This window comes from Sylvia atricapilla, chromosome 6, assembly GCF_009819655.1.
Source record: "Sylvia atricapilla isolate bSylAtr1 chromosome 6, bSylAtr1.pri, whole genome shotgun sequence".
Taxonomy (NCBI): Eukaryota; Metazoa; Chordata; class Aves; order Passeriformes; family Sylviidae; genus Sylvia; species Sylvia atricapilla.
This window is the reverse complement of record NC_089145.1, coordinates 6,077,466-6,094,228: the sequence shown is the minus strand read 5'-3', so window position 1 is coordinate 6,094,228 and position 16,763 is coordinate 6,077,466. Positions and strand designations below refer to the sequence as shown.

General features: G+C 40.8%; 1 protein-coding gene across 1 annotated transcript; it reads left to right on the top strand.

Moving 5' to 3' along the window:
• Positions 1-2,669: 2,669 nt before the first annotated feature.
• Positions 2,670-16,318, top strand: CSRP3 (cysteine and glycine rich protein 3). Its single transcript, XM_066320536.1, is given in 7 exon segments — positions 2,670-2,774; positions 8,592-8,722; positions 12,326-12,494; positions 13,843-13,978; positions 14,459-14,467; positions 14,469-14,553; positions 15,649-16,318. Coding segments are annotated over 6 exon segments (591 nt in total). The 5' UTR covers positions 2,670-2,774; positions 8,592-8,610; the 3' UTR covers positions 15,729-16,318.
• The last annotated feature ends 445 nt before the right edge of the window (positions 16,319-16,763 follow it).

The window sequence follows — 16,763 nt, the reverse complement described above, 5'->3', positions numbered from 1 at the left end:
TTAGAACAAAACAGGAAGTAAGATATCACCCTGGAGCATTCAGGAATGTGTGTTCAAATGTCAGAGAAATTTCCAACAGCTTCAACCAAACCACTTGAATTTAAATACAGGCAGCAGTGTCTCATATACACTGAAGGAAGAAAGGCAAAGACTCATATACAGTTCAGACTCAGATAACAAGTAATAGCTAACAAGTTAAATAAAACTACAGTGTATCTGCTTTCCCAGGTGCAATGTGTCTGGCAGACCAATCTGGGATAGGAGAAAGAATAGCAAAGTCCATGATTCAGGCTTGGACTGCATTAAAAAATATAATTAAAACAGCTACCACAGTGAAACAAACTCCTCTGCTCTTTAATAGGGCAAAGTTCTAATACAAAATACACCTGACAGAATAGGATCACTATTGAAATATTCCTTAATGAGGGGAAAGAAGAATGAAAGCTGGAAGAGGGAAGAATTCTCACAAGAGCACTGAGTAGATTTTTCTTTTCCAAAGAAACAATTGATCCTCCTTACACCTGCTATCAATTTCATTCTGGAATATAAAGACAAAGGTTTTAGAAACTTGCATTGCTTGGTGGAAACAAACTACTTTCATTCTTGAGCACCACAGCCGACAGACTAAGAAACTACAATAATGAGACTTGGTGACATAGTCTTCTCACACCTGGTGTTGAGAAAGCTGAGCATATATTCTGACTTGCTGTCCAGTGTTCCTTGGCTCCTGACACACTGCAGTTGCTTTTTCATGAGCACTTTTCCTCTTGTGTGCTGTTTTTGCAGGCTGAAAAGCTGCTCCTTTCTCAGCTCCAAGGGTCTAATGCCCCAGCAGACCTGCACTTGTCTCTGACAGCCCAGCTCCCTGCTCTTCCCACCTGCCTCACCTCCCCTGGAACATGCCCTGACTACCTGATGTGCTCTGGGGAAGACTCTCTGACCCCCAGGCTGGCTTTGCTTTTGAATCACTGCAAAGGTACAGCTCTCGGGGCAGAGTTTTTTAATCCCTTCCATTGATTTATAGAAAACTTCACATTCTCACTCCAGTTTGTTTATATGCAGCTCCAGTTGCATATCTTGAGTCTTTTCTCCCAATCCCAGGTCCTGCTCACCACAATTGACCCAGAATTATAGGTAATCCCAACTAACCTGTATAGATTCAGCTGTTCCTTGGAGCTGTAAAGAGCCTTTCAACAATCCTTACAGGGGCACACAGCATCAGAGAAATTAGGCAGCAGCCAACACCAGAAAGATTAAAAGTTCTTCATCTGCATTTTTTTCCTAAATTCTCTGCCAAAAGCAAAGGGAAAATACTTACGTTTTGGGACCAAAACTTTCTATGCATTTCCCTGCAGTTGTTTATGGCGGAAATCCACCCAAGTACATGATCTATAAAACATGAGTGAACATCAGAGAAGGTTCTTCCCTCTCCAATGTCAGGGGTCCTAATATAAGTCACCAAGGGTGCAAACACAAAGATTTTAGAAGCTTCTCACTGTTTCCCACATACTCCAAGAGGGAGCTCAGGCCTGCCCCAACCCCTCCTAGCTGCCTGCTTACAATGAGCCCTCATACCAAAGACTGCACTGTCCCCTCTGCCTTTGGCTTTATCTGATATAGAATAGTTCATTAACTATCTGGGGAGAGAGCAATCAAGAAGAGATGGAGTCCAGCTCCTCTGCTCAGGAAAGAAACAGTCCTTCAATTTTACACCAAGGCCCTGTCTTGGCATTATAAAATCCATGCCAGACTCAACAGCAAACAAATTTAGAGGTTCCTAAGGGTTTTCTTAGCAGCCTCAGCTAACAGACCCCTAAATCCTGAAGTCTGACGTGGATTTGGCATCTAATTTTCTTAGGCTTCCATGAAAGTCCCCAAGCTGAGACTTTCAGCTTGAGAGTTCTGGTGTTGGGCCCTTCCATACACAGCGAAGTCCATGATCCTGAACAAAGTTGCTAAATTCAGGCAGCTGTTCAGAAAAATGAGAATTAGCTTCTAAACCTTCAAAGACCTTAAAATGAAGCCCTGTATAAAAGTGCTTCATACTTTACTGCCCGCATCTCTAACACATCTGCAACCTCATCTATCTCCAAAGAGGCTCAGTCAGGTATGGCAAATATAATTGCAATCATTACACAGGCTAAATATTATACATATTAGCTACCAACCTTAATGCCTAAAAACCAGTAAAAAAAGGAAGATGTGAGTTAAAAGCATAATTCTCGTGTATCCTAGAAGACAAATCAGTTGTATATCTCAAACTACAACTGCAGAATGAAATGCTATTCACGTGTTAAAACTGTTGTTTTTCCTGGGGTGCTTCAAAGAAGTTTTAATTTATTATTATTTTTATCAATTATTCTGGTAAATTACTTTTGGCAGCGTGACCATTAATAACCAGATGTCATTCAGGGACTGTTATTTTATGATTCACATTAAGCAATGTAGTAGAGCAACTATAAAACTTTAATCTTTATTTCTGATCTGTTAGGCTGCAGCCAGGAATGTCCTTTAGGTGTAATCCGAGGGGCTTGCATTGTTGTCCACTACTCACAAGCGGACATTAGGGAACAAAATGCCAGGCTTTTGTCAGAGGCTATTTTCAGCTTGGTGATAGCAATGGCATTGCTCAGATCCCTGAAACTCTCACTCCCCTCCCCTCCCAGCTTATAGGGCTGACAGAGGTGGTCACTGCATTTAAAGGGAGCAGGAACCCCTCCCATTCAAACCCTTTTGAGACCCAAGAAAAGAAGGAGAAACTTCAAGTGACTCTGGTAAGTAGAGTCTCACGGGTTTTGCCAAAACAAGGGTTTGTGTATTTTTTTATTCCTAACAGATGATAGAAGCAATTTGTTGCCTGACAAAGAAAACCATGTAGGTATAGTATAGCAACATGAGTCCTACAAAGCAGTGTTTTAGGTTTGGAGTAGCCAGTAGACAGAGAGATTCTTCTGGCTCAGCCAGGCAAGCAGCTACTGGTGTTGCAAGAGCAGGGCTGGGGGGATCCTCACTACAGACACTCATTTGGACTAGGCAAGGCTGGATAACAGAAGTTTCAGAATGTTTAAAAATTTTGTTACAAAGCTACAGAATTATTTTTTTCTGCAAAAAGTCAGTCTTTAGAAAGCATGTGTACACAGCATACAGATTTGTGTGCTTTCATACTAGTATCCTAGAAATGAAAAAACCGAAACAACCCCCCCAAATCGTCAAATATTTAATACTGGTGACCATTGTTTCATATCAAATAAGAAAACGTGACAGAAAATGGCTACTAAGAATGCAGATGAAAGGAATTATTGCCAAAATCCAGCATCAAGCATTCCAAAAGAGCATGATTGGTCAAGTCTCAGAAAAAAACCCCCAAAATCCAAAATGAAGAAATAAATACATAAATACATACATGTTTTTACTAGGGAAAAACTTTTTTCCTAAAGGTAAAATTATTTCAGAGAATAAGCCATGTATGTAAATAAAATAAATTCTGTGTCTTATCTCGTTATCACCAGTGCTGTTTCAACAGTCTGTAATAGTCTTGCCTGGCACTTAAAAGACTTAGTGCAGGGAAAAGGGATTGAGAGGAGGATCGTGTGGAAGGAATAGTTAAAGCTGATAGCCCAGGATTAGGCCTGGAAAAAGAACAGGTCATTTGTACAGCAGGATGCAGCTTTCCACAGCCACATGGATCAGGCTGAACCATGAGCGTGAATGTACAAGCAAGTCAGTGCGGGGTGTGGTTGTTTCTAAGTCTGAATGAAGTACCTTGTTCTGGTGTCAGGATACTGTATTTTTTGGAGATGCAATCTTAAATTTCTGCAAAAGTGTGCATCAAGAAAGTTTCAAAGGAAATGTGGCATCATTAGGCTAGAAAATAATAGAAAAAAAATGGAAGAACAGAGATGAAAGCAAGGGAATGGACACCATCAGCTCTCAGCACTGCCATCATGTGCATCACATCAATTCAGTTAAAATCTTCAGTTCAAATTGCCATGTGTGTGTGACTTAGCGTGTCCAGTGTCAATGAAAAATCAGTATTACCTTCCAATGTTGGAATTCCCATCCCTTGACCTCTCTGTGTTGCTTTCTGTAGAAGTAAGGAGAAAATGCTGGTTATTATGAGATCATGGTGGAAGCTCAATGTATGACACTAACCAATAGAATTTACCTGTAGCCACAGTCTGCTGAATGCATTGGAATATCAGAAATATGATTATAAACACATAACCAAGATCACATCTCATCAAATGAGCTCAGTCTTCAAACGCAAACATTCCCTCTGTTGTGAATATTTCCTGCTGAGGGAGAAGCACATTTCACAAGGGGATGGATTTGATAGAAACACCTCCAGGCTGTTTGAGATGCAGTGGCCATCTCAAATGCAGACACATCAAATAAAACCTCACCGTGAATGTCAGGTTGCAGAGAAAAACCACAGCAGCATTTTACTGCTATTATATAAAGGAAGACATATCTTGTTACCCCTGCAGTGCTGCTGGGTGAGTACCACTAAGGACAGTCAAATGATCATGGTGGTCACAGGACAGGTCACAGCAGAGCTGTGATTAGATACCAGAGTGAAGGTTCTGGCTGCATTGGCATCTCCCACAGACTTCAGCTGGGAAAAAAAATTTCAATACGCCTTGATACTTTGGCAATTTCATGGTAGACGCCATGTCTAGGTGTTATATTATTATTGCTTGTTCACTAGGTAAGGGAATCAAGGAAATCAGCATTCTTTTCCTCTGAGTTTAGACCAAGCAATCTAGCTGGTACTAAAATGCAGAAAGATGCAAGGCACACCCTGCCCACCCACTCCCCACTCAGCATTTCTGCTACCAGTGTCACAAAGACCATATTCCCAGATTCTGTTTAGCCCCTTCAAAAGCTTTCCTGCAGCACACATGGCACCAAAATAACCCGTGCCAGCCACACAAGTACACAGACTCTGCAGTCCAGTCAGATAAGACCTGATCTCTAGACTGCCAATGCTGAGCATGTAGAAGGGAAAACCGTGTGGTTAGCAAGGAAGCACCACATTAATTCCTATAAATCAATTAATTAATTATGTTTTTCACCCGCAGCACAGTCAGGCATTAGCACTTGCCTTTTACTCCTCCATATTCATCAGCCTGTACTGCATCCACCACTCACGTTAGATCAATGGATTAAAATAACCTTGTTGGATTATAGCCTTATCAATAGCACTCTGGTTAGAGAGAGACACTCTGTGGCAGTGATGTGACACACAGATTTGGACAGTATGACTACAGCCCAAAAGAAGATAGCTCACAATGTTTTCATGCCTGTGCAGAGCACACCACACTTCAAAGGCTTCCTTGCTCTGAGCCCAGCCTACAAGCAGTGATATGGAACTCTAAATAATGGGAGGCACGAATCCTTGGCCCTCCCATCTCATGTATAAATTCTGCTCCATATAGAAGCTGCATTCTGAAGGATGACACCAGCTGCTGAGTAGCAACTGAGCAAGCCAAGAACACTCCTCCAGCTTAACAGCACCCTGAGTGCCCACATATCAGAACACTAACACTCAGAAGTTTCTGTGTCACACATTTCTTACCTTTAGGATGAGTCTGCTCCACTGTCCCACCAGATCACCAGGATATAACAAGTACCATGTGATGAGCAGACCGAAAAAGTTAAATAGATTAAACACAAAATTCAGGGATTTCAGGGGATTTAGACAGCTGACACCCCCAATGAAATTATGGGAAGTGGGGACTTTTGGATCTAGTGTTTTTGCTGATGACAAATGGCAGACCTCTATTTGCACAGAGAAAGGATGAAGCGTTTATCCACCATTATAATTTAGATGAGCACAAAACATGAGTGCCACACCCCCTGTGAGGTTAGCCTTCTCACGGTAATCCGGCTGCACAGGCAGCATCCACAGGGATGGCGCACTCATCCCAGAGGGATGAGCAAAGCGCAGACAGCAGAGGCACAGATGTGCCTGTACCTCACCCAGCTGTTCCCTCCAGCCAGCACAGACATCATGGCAATGCACTGCTCCGTCTTACACCAGTACCCTCATGGTGAATATTTCTGCCATTGCCCTTTCTTCTTTCTCCTAGACCTTCCCATCAGGTGATACCAAAAAAACATGGAAATGTGTCTGCATTGCCCAGTCACGTTACTATAATTAGCCTCAGGAACAATGGTCCTTCTAAGAGCTTAACCACAGCCCTTGACAGCACAAAGGTTCACTATCACACTTTATCAGACTTTTTCAGAGATTATTTTTTCCCTTTCAGCTGATGAGGTAATTGGGCTACTTTCCAACAACTATCCTTACTGCCACAGACTTGGGGCTTGGTGTGGCTTTGAGAGCTAACAGAGAAGCAGCAGCTTACGAGACCAGGGGCAGAAACCCCTGGCAGAAACCTCTCCTCCTGGGCAGCTGTCAGTGGCTGCCTCAGCTGGGAAGGGATTCCACTGGCAACCTGATTTGAAAGGGACACTGCAGACACAAACAATCTCATTTTGATTTTCAATGAAGTGTCCAAAAACTGATGTTTTATCCACAGTTGCCTCTTCCTTCTTTTCAAATGTTTTGAAGCATCGCTTGAACTGTTTTCACAAGAGAAAGAAAAAATGGGCACCAATACAAAAGTACTTTAGAAAATAGGAGAAATATAGATAGGCAGAGTGAGAATAAGGTTTTACCTACATGAAAGATTCTTCTGTTCCTTTATCTCACATTTAAAAGTAATGGAAAAACCAATTTAACAGTGCTGTTCAGTAAGGCTGCATGGAGTGAGAGGATATCAAATTCATCATGTGTTCCTCTGTGCACAGTTAGTTTTGTTTCTTATTTCAGCTACATCAGGCGTTTGCGTTCTCATTGTTACATTACAGATAAACAGAGAGTTCGAAGAAAGCTGAGTTTTCATTTCCTTTTTGCACCATTTCTGTTTTGGAACTGCCAGAGCAGTTCTGCTCCTGAGCAGCCTCCCAAGAGAGCTGGGAGGGTCTGGAAGAGATTAACGATGCTGCTGCTGTATGACAGCAGAGGGCTGAGCTGACTTAGCCGGGGATGGTGGTCAGCTGAGCATAAATCAGCCTCACAAAGAGGAGGAGAGACTAGATCTTGCATGAGGATGACAGGTACACTGTCTAGTGAAGGTAGCAGTCACTACAGTGACTGCTAATTACACAGGGTTAAGGATAACTGCTGTGGTAAAGTAGGGATGTTTGGATATGCTGGTATCTGCACTTTTATCAAACACAGATTGCAAAACCTGCCCCCATTGCCATGTCTTCAGTGCTGTTGCTTCAGTGTGTGCACCTTCCTTCTGCTGGACAGACAAGTCTTTTATACCACTGCAGGATTTTTGGTCTTGGTTGTCAGAAAGGATTCCCCTGAGGGTGCAGAGCTGGCATGTAGACATTGTTCATTTCATTCTGAAATTCAGAAGAGTAAAGTGCAGAAGTCACTGAGATGATAATAAAGCACAGGACACTAGTCCAATATAAATATATAGTAAAATGTTACTCTAAAATACATCTAATTGAAAATACCAGCTCTGTAACATCACTGTTTCGATAAATTCCCCTCTCTCTATCACCAGACCGCAGAAGAAAATTCTCAGGTAGTAGGCCTGATTCAGCCTTCAAAATCCTCCTCTTCGTTAAAAGTACCTTTTGGTGAATTTTATCAAACACAAATAGCACAAGCAGGGTTCAAAGTAACTAAAATAAGAAGGTGACTGGTTTCCAAGAAGGAGGAGAAAGGCCCGTGCCAGGGGCTTGGAACAAGCCGATAATGCGGTGTGCAGATGACAAGATGACGTCCCAGTCTTTCCAGAAATCATGACTCAAACAAGAAAACAGAAGGGCAGGCTGAGGGCTGGGCTTGTTCCAGGTGTGTGACAGCACCATCACAGGGAAGGGCACTGAGCCTGACATCAGGAGACCTAGGCTGGGCTCCTGCCCTCCTGTGTGACCTTGGGCAAGCACTTCAGTGCTAACTGGAATAGCAAGAACTGGAACTGTAACCACAGCTCTTTTTTTCTCTGATGTTTAGATTTTAAATGCAAGTGACAAATAAAAAGCCCACACCTTTAAGCACCTCAGGAACCTATCCATTATTACTTAACAATGGCTGTGCAGCACAGTGATCTTGTGGCTATTTCATGAGAACTCAGAAAAGGCTATGCTGGGGTACAGGAGAGGGCAGTGTTGAAAGCAAATGACTGTTTGATGGAAAACAAATCCTACATCCTCTTTTCCAGAAGAGGGTTGAGTGATCCTAGCACCTTTTCACTGAAACACCTCGCAGTCATTTCACATTATTTACCATCACAATATACCAAGCAAAGGAATATCCTTTTTTACAAGAGAGAATCACAGGGATTGAGACTGTCCCTGCCCCCAAAGCACCAGGGTAGCTTCTCACTTCTCTACCACACAGGTATGAAGTATATTGCAAGTATGCAGTAGCAGTTGACTGGAGAGGGAGGAAAAAAATTTGGGTGTCTTTTTTTTTTTTTTTTTTTTTTTTAAATCAAGCTGTTCCGTTTAAAAGAATTCACATTTGCTGTTGTATTTATTTATGTAATTTGACTTTGTAGGTTAACCCTTCAGGTAAAGATGCCAAACTGGGGAGGAGGAGCCAAGTGTGGAGCCTGTGAAAAGACAGTGTACCACGCTGAGGAAATCCAGTGCAATGGAAGGAGTTTCCACAAGTCATGCTTCCTCTGCAGTAAGCTGGGCTGAAGGGTTTAACATCACAGCGCCCCCAGTTCTGTGTAACTCTTCAATCAAAGCCAGAACGTTTATTTTTGTATTACTTGGCAGGCAGTTTAGCTGCCTTTTACCTGGAGCAATCTGCCTCTTGGGCTCCTGGTTTTCTTTGTCCAAACATGAGATGATTTTGTCAGGGACACAAAGGTGCTGCAGAACCACAGTATCTAGATCCATCCTCACAATATGGCACATCAAAGGTTTGCTTCAGGTTAAAAAGTCCAGCAAAACTAAACAAACAGCATTCATTAGACAGAAGGATGATTACTCTTTACTGTTAGGAGGTGATAATATTCACAGTGAATCCTGACATTCATTTTTTCACACTGAAAAGCTCAAAGACCCTAGTGCCATTAAAACCTCCCACCAACATTCTGCACATACCTCAGTCTCCTCCTTCCCATATTTCATGTAGTTCCATTTCATTTACTCTTTCTCTCCACACTCCTCTGTGATGTTTGGCTTCCAGGAGTTTGCTTTCTCTGCAGAAGAGGCAGAAAGTTGGAAAGAAAAAAAAAAAAAAAAAAAAAAACAAAAAAAAAAAAAAAAAAAAAAACACCACCCCAGAGAAAAAGCATCAATTCAGCTCTTGTCCTTGGTGGAGAGGGAGAGAGCAAGCAATTTGCTAAAAACTAAAGATAGTTGAAGAATTTTTTTTGCAAACAATACTTGAGGTTAGTACCTTTGCAGTATGACTTACAGTGTGACAGTTTAGGAGCCATTGAATCCAATTTTCTCCCTACTTTCCTGAAGAGAAAGAGACTTGTAATTTGGAGAGAATAAGAGAGACTAAGCATTATGTGCTTAGCTGCTACAGTGCAGAACTTTGCAGAATGAGTCCAAAGGACACACCTGAGCTGTCTCTACCTTTCTCCAGGTGCCCTAAAACTGATGCCTAAAAGGCCAAGTAAGAAAGGATTCCCTCAAAACACTTTCAGTTAACTGACAACCTTCAGCCAGTTCTTACAGAATGGTAAAAGGAACATCTCAGTCTCAACTAGAACCTTCTTAAATGCTTTCATGTTCTGCCTATAACAATTAACAGTAAATAAAAATAAAAAGCTGTCCTAATAGAGCGTAGTTACGATTTCTCAAGTGTAAGCTTTGTTCTTAGTACAACTGAATTATTTTCTTGTAATGATTCATGGTAAACAATTTAAATCTGTTGGCTCTATCAAATATTTGGTTTGTTACTGGGGCTTGTTTTGGTTGGTGGTGTATTTTGTTGCGGTTTTTTTTGGTGGTTTTTTTTGGTTGCCTTTTTTTTTTTTTTTTTTTTTTTAAATTTTCCTTTATTTGCCCCTTGTTTTAAGTCTGAATTAAATTATTAATAGGTTAGATACCAAAAATAGTATTAACATGTTTAAGGTCAAAACCTAAAGATTGATCTAAATTGCCCAGCTGGCATATGAAAGGTATGTTAATTGGCTTTACTTTCCCCATGACTCACATACACTGTTCAGCAGCTCTGGGTTCCTCAGTATCATGTATCACATTCAGAGGCTTTTCTATGAACCATTTATAGGATTTCATTTCTCAACAGAAGGAAACCAATCCTCCCCAACCTAAACTCTGGCATGGAAAGTTAGTTTAGCTGCACTTTCGTGTACTTCTATATATAACTATTTCAATATGTCTTCTATTTCACATTATATTTGACCAGGCACACAAAGCACATCAGTATTTTTTGCCCAAAGAGTTCAATTTCAGCAGCATTATAAACATTCAAAGCACCTGTTAATGCAGGAAGAATCAGACAAGCTAAACTGTATATAACACTCTTTCCCCGCTCCACAGTTTTTCCCTACAAGTATTGCAAGAGAGAAACTTGTTTCCAGCAATCCCTCCTTCCCCTGCAGACTCCTGTTTACCTGGAGCCTGTTGTTTCACTGACAGCTTTTACCCCAAGTGCAGCAGTGATGGACTTTTGGCAGGATGTCACGCCATCACCTGCATCTCCTCAGTGCCAGCAGGAGAACAGGATCTGTTGGCAGATGACATGTCTCAAAGTTATTGCAACAATAGCACTTCAAGAGCTTTGCTCCATCTGTCCTGGTGAATTGATACCCTATCCCTAAGGTACCAGAAATAGAAACACTTATCTGCTGCTAGAGTTTCCATCATCCCTTAACTCCCTTAGCAAATATCATTACCATCTCAAAGCAAGACTGAAGTATGAGGAGATCAGGTTCACTCATTTACAGAAGTGCCTCGTTTTATTTCTGTTAAGTATAAAGGTCTTCGCAAATTATTTCCTCTCCATGGAATACAGGGAGGAGGAAAGCCACAAACATAATCAGAGAGCTGGGGATGTATAACTAGTATTATATACTGCCTTTTAACAGCAAACCTGGTCTGGCAGTTGGAACTACATGGTCTTTAAAATCTCTTTCAACCAAACCAGTCTAGGAGTCTGTAAATAAAGGTGCAGAGGTTCAAAGGTACAAATTCCCTGCAGTGGATAAATAGGAAAGTGGCTAATCAAACCCTCAGGGTATCTCCTCCAGAGCTTCCACTTTTGGCCACTTGCAAAACTTCTGTATTTCATAGCTTTCTGTTGCATATATGAAGTCAGTAACTTTGTTTTCCAAGCTATCAATAGCCCGTGACTGGAATGCCCTCTGCAGGGCACACATTTGTTCTAAGGAATCCAGAGAGAAAGTTTTTTGCCTACTTTTTCCCCACTTCTAATCAACCACTGTTGAACAGTGAACATTTCTTAAGAAGTAATGAAGTAGTAATTTTATGGCATACTAGAAAATCCTGGTTTTCAGAGAGACTCTGAATATAAAGATCTTTCTCTCTTTGTGGGGTGGAGGCTGTCTCACACTGAGTTCCCAAAGTGGTGCAGCAAGCACAGGCATACCCTCCCCACCAAGCAGTGAGGAGTGCAGCTACTATTTTTTCCCCCATTCATTATTAATAGTGCTGTAGAGGACATAATTTGTATTCTCTGATGAAAGCTGGGCATTCCTATGGCACCTTCTGTCCAAAAGTCTGCCAGACCTTTCTTAGTGAGCTAAGCTAAGCTGTCATTCTCGGGACCAAACATGATTTCTAAGAGCTCTGTTTGGGAATGACTAAAAACCCCAGCAGTTCCTGCCTGACTCCAGAAGTGATGTCCATGTTAAAGCCTCTTCAAAAACACATCACATCAAAACAGCCTGGGCTGAGCTGAGGAAAGCCACTACAGACTCAGAGCAAATAGTTTGAAAAGTGTGGATGCACAGCGGCATGAATGCCCCTGCAACCTTCTTTACCCTCTTTTTTAAGGTTTAGGAACTGAGGATGGTTATCTAAGTCCACTTTAAGCTCACAAAAATCTAGATTTCCCTGGGATGACAGGATAACTTCAGGGTGGCAAAAGAAGAACAGGTTTAGTGCACACACACACACCTCTCCCTTACTTCAGCAACAGTCCAGTAAAATTTATACTGGCAAGTTTTATACTGACTGGCTCTTTTCCCTATATTTTTAAAGCTAAACAAAATAATATTAACATCCAATTCTTTTAAACCACAAAAAGGCAAATCCTAATACATGCCTCTCTCCCTGTTTTCAGTGGCTTGCAGGAAGGCTCTGGACAGCACCACAGTAGCAGCTCACGAATCTGAAATCTACTGCAAAACCTGTTATGGGAGAAAATATGGCCCCAAAGGTGTTGGCTTTGGACAAGGGGCCGGATGCCTCAGCACTGACACCGGAGACCACCTGGGCTTGAATCTGCAGCAGTGAGTTAAATCCCAGTGACAGCTCCTTTTTCTGGTCCTACTTGTCTCTTACCACGGTGTTTATGTATTTTATTCTGTTGCCATAACAACATCCAGCTAAGGAGCAGAGCAGACTTGCCTACACCCTTTCCTTGATGGACACAGTAATTACAGGTGTTAATGATGTTCAGTCTCTTTAAGTCTGCTTTACAAATCATCCCCTCCTTCAATAGGCAATTATTCTGCAGAAACAGCCTTTATATGCCACCACACATGTAAACATTCACTGCAATTGTAATCTGCCATTTGTAGCACAGTGGTAAAGTCACATTCACCACAGAAAAGATAGTGGGGTTTTTTTCCCCCCGTTAGAGGCTAAAATACAGTTAAGGATTTACTCTTAGAGAAATAATCAATTACCCCATACTGTTAGCTCTCCCTCTCAATGTGGGAAATAACATTTCTAAATCCTCCCTGTGGTTCGATAACACAAACACACTGAGAATGTGTTTGAACAAAGAAATTCCAATGGGATACCATCTCCAAAAGCCCATAATTAGCTCTGACAGTTCATTTTACAGGATTTTCCTGCAATTCTCAAAGCGCTGCACGGTCTCTAAATCAACGATGTTTCTTCCTTCTGGTGGTCTAACTACAAAGAAACCAATTAACCAATATGCTGTGTAGGAATAAAAGCTTAAACAATGTGTTTAACTGCAGTGCCTTGTACCATAGAAATCCATTATGGGCAGAGTTCTGCACCAGAAACTGTTGCATCCTGTGGATATAACGATCTGTTGCAGTCCAACTACCTGATAGTCGGACATCAGTCTGTGAAAGGCACTATGCACAAAGATATAAGGCACAAAGTCCAGAACAAAGACAAACAAAGCTACTTTTCTGATGTCTTTTTGACCCTAGGCCAGTAAGAACCCCAATTCTTGTCCAAACATTTCACTGCCTAATGAAACTACAGCATGAAAAATTTGAATTTTATTTGCATTTTGATGAGTACCAGCAGATAATCAGTTATGAAGACTAGAGACATCTTTTCCTTGATTTTCCCTCTTGCCTCTCAATGAGAGAAAATGGGTTTTTACTTCCATTTTCATTAAACATAATCTTTTCTGCATGCGGCTGCTGCCAGCTCCACGTACTTAGCCCAGAATAGGTAATATCAGAGCTCACAGTACCAGCTTCTTAATCACACAACACAGAATTCAATAGAATACTTTGATTTTCTTTTTTCCTATCCCCTTTTGCATGCCAGAGACCAGCAATTCAGTATTTTTTAATGCTTACTAAAAAATCATGAAATCCTCTTTCTAAAGACAACATTTTTAAGCAGCCTAAAAAACTTCTGTTATAGGGGCTCACCAAAGCCTGCTCGCCCTTCAACACCAACTAATACTTCAAAGTTTGCCAAAAAGATGGTAGATGTGGATAAATGTCCCCGTTGTGGCAAATCAGTGTATGCTGCAGAGAAGATCATGGGAGGAGGAAAAGTAAGTAGTGACTTCAGCACTAGGAGAAAAACCCCACCATTTTCTAATGGTAAGAAACTACAGCGGAGAGGTCCTTGATCATTTAAATTTTCTTCCATAAGAAACATAAGGATGAATCTGCAAACTGCCACAACAGGTTTAAAATCTTGTGCTTTTTGTAAATCTTTTTCAACTTTTGCTCCTTATTGATGTCTGAGGATCAAGCATCTTGATTACTTGATTACAGTACAAACTGGCTCTTCCTCCATCTCTGGGTGTATTTATAAACATTTACTTGTAGTGGCAATTGAAGATATATTAGACAACTGAAAACTGAACTAACTGAAAAATGACTAACCCAGAATGACTAAAAATGGAAGCCACAAGACCACCAATGAATTTTAACTTTGTCCACACCACACAAAGCAGTACTTCTTTGCGTTTTTCACCTGCTGGCTGTGCAGTTTCTGTGCACACAATGAATTGTCTTCCTTTGCTCAGCCCTGGCACAAAGACCTGCTTCCGCTGCGCTATCTGCGGGAAGAGTTTAGAATCCACGAACGTCACAGATAAGGATGGAGAGCTCTACTGCAAAGGTGAGAGTTGCAAGGAGCTGAACTGGGCTACAGAGTCCATCTAAAGTTAGTCTCTTTAGACCTAGGACTGCCATTGAGATTTACCTTGCTGTACACTTAACATCCTCAGGAAATTTAATTTGTCTTTTTTTACAACTTCGCTGAAAGCAAATAGCTATGGTAACATTGCAGTTGCAGCTTCTACTATTAACATTTAAATTTTAAAGCTGTAATTTTTCTACAACATGTGACAACCTCTCAAATCGTCAGACCTTCTAAGAGAGCACTGGCCATATCTGCTGGGCAGGCTCTTGTACCTGCACAGTCTCACTCACTAAAAGAAAAAATCCACAAAGATACAGCTCTTTGGCCCTCCAAGTTGGAATTCTTGCCAGTAAATTTTAAAGATACTTCCACTGCATTGGTAGCACGGAAGATAAGCCAAAAATGGTGAATTATACATCTAGATGTTCTTCTCAGATTCAGAAAGTTCACAGGCTTCACTTGACCCCCAGAAATAGCTTAAGGGGGAAAAATATGTGAATCTTTCATATCCAAGCTAAACTTGTCAGAGAACCTAAAGAAGAATACTGAGTACTGGTGGCTTTGGGTACAGTCTGTCAACCACAAGTGCATCAAACTGGCATATTTGGAGAAATATGCTCACCATTACCACTTAGCAGAGTTATGATAAATAACTATGTACATATAAACCAATATAGAGTTCAAATGGAATTACTTAAATGCTCATCAATAGGTTATGGATTATGCTCGTTTTCTCCTTAAAATCTCTGGCTTACTCTGTATTATTTACCAGACCATGTTTTACTGGCATTTTCAGACAGGAAAGTAGCTTTATGAAAATACTACTTAGATCTAAAAAAATGTATCTTAACTTTTTTTGAGATCACCAGATGCCAACTTTTGTGTAATTCAAAGATGTGAGACCAGTTTCACTATTAGGACCTGGATAAAACTTATGGGAAATACACTATTCAGATTTCCTTCCTTTTTATCAACTTCAACTTGAACAGTAACTTAAAAATTAAAATCAAAAAGACATTTACCTCTGAGAGCCTTCAGAATACCATTTACCTTCCCTTCCTTCTTTTGCAGTTTGCTATGCAAAAAATTTTGGTCCCAAAGGAATTGGATTTGGTGGCCTCACTCAAGTGGAAAAGAAAGAGTGTGAATGAGAAGAAATGATGAAACATACTCAAACTGCTGTTGATGCCACCAGTGACAGCTGTCAAGTAAAACATCAAATAACACATATAAGAACTTAGGGCATTTGATTAAGATATTCGATCTTGCAGGAAAAATTCATGAGTTGTATCTTAAGAAATCCTTAGAGAAGATTAAAAAGGTACAGTGATAAAACTAGACTCATGTTTGTGTTTAGTATATAAAGACAAGGAACCTCATGGAATATTATTGCTTCTTAAACTGTACTTGTCACGTTTTAGACTGGAATTTGAGACTCATAGTGCCCCATTGTGATAGGGATCCCTTCTGGAGTGAAGGGTCCATGTGCTTCCAGTTAGATTGTATTTTCTTTTGTTCACAATGTTAACCTGTCTGTTTCCATGAGTCTCCTCCTAGCTGAGTTTTGAACATGCTGGCATTTGTGTTATAACAGGGAGATGTTATTTGCTTTGAGACAATAAAAAAGGATTTGAAATTCTCTCTTTGAGGGAGGTATTTCTAACCAAAACCCATTGTTTTCTCAAAATACCGTAAGTTTTGTCTGTTTTCAAGTTACAATAAAGTACTTACTGCTTCACATTATTTGTGTTGCTTGTGCTACACAGTCTACAATGTTTCAGATAAATGGATTTCACCAAGAAGAATTAAACCCCCCATTTCTTAACTACAATGTTGCATTTCACTACATTACTTACCATGTCAGTTCTAGATAGTATCTGACTTTCATTTCCTGATCTTGAACTCTTTCCCTGCTGGTTTCCATTGTTGTCTACTTTGACTTATATTCATAACACACTGTCCAGCTGGCCCCTCCTTTTCTTGGAACATGGCTGACATTAGCTATTTCAGATGCACTGGGGAGCAATTCCCGTTTATGTACATTGCTATCTTCCATCATAAACTTACCCATTTTGATACCCTAACCGGGCATAAATATGTGAAAAACGTAAGGCAAAGAGTCAGGCTCCTTCTCATGGTTTTGTGCCCACCCACTCTTAAATACCTCACTGGTCACATGTCCCCTG